The 3,593-nt window shown below is 34.1% G+C and overlaps 1 protein-coding gene across 1 annotated transcript; it reads left to right on the top strand.

The window, feature by feature from the left end:
- The first annotated feature begins 2,654 nt into the window (after positions 1 to 2,654).
- LOC132747379 (neuronal acetylcholine receptor subunit alpha-5-like) lies at positions 2,655 to 3,593 on the top strand. The gene has a single exon (XM_060736743.1). It carries the CDS (start codon positions 2,655 to 2,657, stop codon positions 3,591 to 3,593), a length of 939 nt encoding a protein of 312 aa, XP_060592726.1.

Raw genomic sequence — 3,593 nt, 5'->3', positions numbered from 1 at the left:
TTTTGTCACAGGCGTTTCTGTCTAGTTACGCCTAGCGCGTTAGAGAAGAAAATACTGTGGAAGCGAAAGATGCATTTTATTCCACAAACAGTTATCGGCCTTTGTTGTAAAATAATACAATATTCGAAACGCAATAATATAAGCATGTTATAGAATTTGAACGATAAACCATGCATTATCGGAGAGGCACAGGAACTTGAAATTCTATCAATATTAATGATAATATCCAAAATATACCCTCTATACAGTATACGGGGTATATTTGGGATATTGTCTTAACAGTGAACATTTTAGCTACAATATCACCATGCACTATATATGGCCAGTGTATCGTGTACCAAACTTTTGCTGCTCCTTTAGCTTTTGAGCCGTTATGACTAAATTACGAAACGGAGATCTATTGGCGCAAATGGCACAAATTTTACAAAACTTTGATTTTCTTGAACATCGTGGTTGGAGGCATGCAGGTGTGTTTACTGTTTATTCCATACACTGCTATGTTAGTCTGGGACTGTGTTTGAAAATGGTTTGATGAAATCTCTGTTGCAGAGGAAATATTTCTATATATTTTCCAAAACATTAATCGAAAATTTGATCATTGAATTTTACAAGAAACTTTTTTGATACTACTTTTCATATATATCATATATTTTAAATTTATTTTGACAACATAACATTAAGTGTTCCCTTTGTTGAAATCATATCCCTGATGCGCCAAGAAAATGTTCATTTTTTCCGGCATATAATCTTTCAAAACATTAAAAAATGAAGTGTAAAACAAACATTCATTATGATACTATATTCAACATATATAATAATTTTTTTTGTTAAATAGTTGATAATTGTTTATTGAATAACAACAAAGGTAAGTATTACTTAGGTATTAAGTGTAAGTATATAGAGATCTTTTTATTTCGGGTAGATAGAAATATGTTCTTATTAATGATAAACTAAAGGGAAGAAACGAAATCTTAAACATTAAACATTTCTCGTTGTACATGTTTCTTCATAAACCTTCACAATCATGTTTTTTTCATGAATATAATATACGTTGTTTTTTTCGATGCCAAGCAGTATGCATTACAAATATAAATCAATAATCAAGAAAAAAGTATCTCGAATCTACAAGACAATTATTCATAATTACAAGATAGTTTTCTCGTCAAAACGAAATTTACCTTATCGTGAATAATAACGTCGTACTTACGACTTAGTATAAGTATCGTAATTACGTAATATAATATGTTTAACTGGCACTGTTCGACTCTCGATTCCTTTTCGTTTTCGACGTAGCACACAAAACAACGCCTTCAGTTCTGTAGCCAAGTTGCCATTCTCACGAATAATATTATTGCCATTCTTATTAATGATCTTTAAAAGTAAACACTCCTCTGGAAAAAATTGTAATATAGCCACTGCCACTACGTGTTTCGAGGAAAAGTGAGACATTGCGATGTTCTGAATCATGATTATACAAACCATTTCTAACTGTTACCAGATATCCATTCACCTTGACCTTTTCGAAATAGAAAAGTTATTGCTATTGCTACAGTCATGTTTTCTTGGTGTTGCCGTTACCGATGCCGTTGCCGCCAAAAAAATTTAGTCATTTTCTTTCGTTAATGTCCAGCACTTTAATAAAAGATTCTTTGAAATACTTTTACAGTGTCCATGTAAAAAATCAAGTGTTCTACTAAATGTTCAAAGAAATATGATAAGCAGCGAAGTCATCTATGTTGGGAAAGATGCTTTAATTTCTTCTTATTCTCTTATTTTCCCACCTAAACTGTAGAAGTTCATTTTTAGCCGCGTCACGACTAAACCAAAATAATGGGTTTGCGACCAGCATGGGTCCAGACCAGCCTGCACATCCATGCAGTCTGGTCAGGATCCATGCTGTTCGCTATCAGTTTCTCCTCTTGTAATAGAGTTAGTTAGCGAACAGCATGGATCCTGATCAGACTGCGCGGATGCGCAAGCTGGTCTGGTTCCATGCTGATCGCAAACCCTGTATGTTGGTTTTGTCTTGACGCGGATTAATTATTATTATCGGTTATTTTTGTCTGGTTGGAGAATGTGCTTTAAACGAATGCAGGACTCAATTCTAGACTATATTAACATTGATCTATAATTGAAATGACCTATTATTGCTAGAAAATATTTGATCATGCATGATACAATTCCTTCCCAACAGAGATAGTGGTATTACTTAACTGTAAACTATTCAGTACGTTTCACCATGAGGATGTAACGGTGTTATTATTAATGATTTTGTTATCAAAGTAATCGGTATGAAAACGGTGTGCTCCTGGTACCGACAATTCGGTCTGTTTGTATTGATATGCATATCCAAAGTAAATGGAGAATCATATAATGATTCTTCAACTCTTTTAACAGATTTACGGATAGGTTACTACAAAGACATTATTCCTATTCAAAACCAATCAAACGTTCTAAAACTTAGTATATTTGTAAAGATGCATGTTATTTCAGAAGTTGATCTTGTGAAAGGATATGTTTCGTTATTTTTTTCAACGACATGTACATGGATAGATGAAAAATTGACTTGGATACCGTCTAAATATGGTGACATTAGATATATATTTATTAATCAAAAAAATGTGTGGACACCAAATTTAATTCTTTCTACAGGAATGGAGTACACACTGATCCGAAATTTAGAAAGCCGAGTGAAGTATTATCATAATGGGGCAGCGTCTTGGAGTCCCATAACTATTGCCAAGAATATGTGTATGTTTTATGTACGATACTGGCCATTTGATAAGCAAATATGTTATCTAGGTTTTGGATCTTTAGACTACTCCATCTATGACGTAGAATTGGATGTAACAGGTGAAGGTATCGACGTATCGACAATTTATTTAGGGGAGTGGGAAATTGAATCATCATTTGGACAGGTAATGAATTTAGGTAACGTCAGTGCTATTGTTTACACTATCAAACTTAAACGACAAGCAACATTTTATGTGCTTACCATAATCCTCCCTGTAACATTTGTAGGACTTCTTGCGCCATTTGTCTTCCTTCTTCCGAGTGAGTCAGGTGAGAGAATCGGATTCTGTATTACAATAATGTTGTCTTATACAGTGTTTCTTACAGTCCTGTCCGAGGAGATACCGAGATCATCGAATCCAGTGTATCTGATATGTTGTTATGTGGCGTTTTTAACAGTGTCCAGCATTGTTATAATTATCATAGTGATCTTGAATCTTAGACTGTATCAACGAAGCAACGCTACTAAAATGAACAAACTGTACTTGAAATTGTACAATTTTGTGTCAGAAAGCAACCTCAAAGGTGGAATCATATCAAGGCAGGATGACACGTTAGGTTTGTCTGAAAATATTGAATTTCCGGAGCGCCCTAACATCAGTAGAAGTGAACAACAGCTTGAATCAACATTGAAAGATGCTTCAGTACCTGCCGGTGATTATGACCAAGACTGGCGCATAGTGAGCAACGTTTTGGACAAAATATTCTTTACTGTTTCTCTTTTATTAATATTAATTCCATCCACTGCATTTCTTGTGTATTTGCCATGTGCGTCTGAATATGCAGAAGGATTATTTTAA

This window comes from Ruditapes philippinarum, unplaced genomic scaffold (assembly GCF_026571515.1).
Source record: "Ruditapes philippinarum isolate M1 unplaced genomic scaffold, ASM2657151v2 ctg2715_1_1_1_1, whole genome shotgun sequence".
NCBI lineage: Eukaryota > Metazoa > Mollusca > Bivalvia > Venerida > Veneridae > Ruditapes > Ruditapes philippinarum.
Note: the sequence above shows the minus strand (reverse complement) of the source record. Positions and strands in the feature narration are given on the sequence as shown.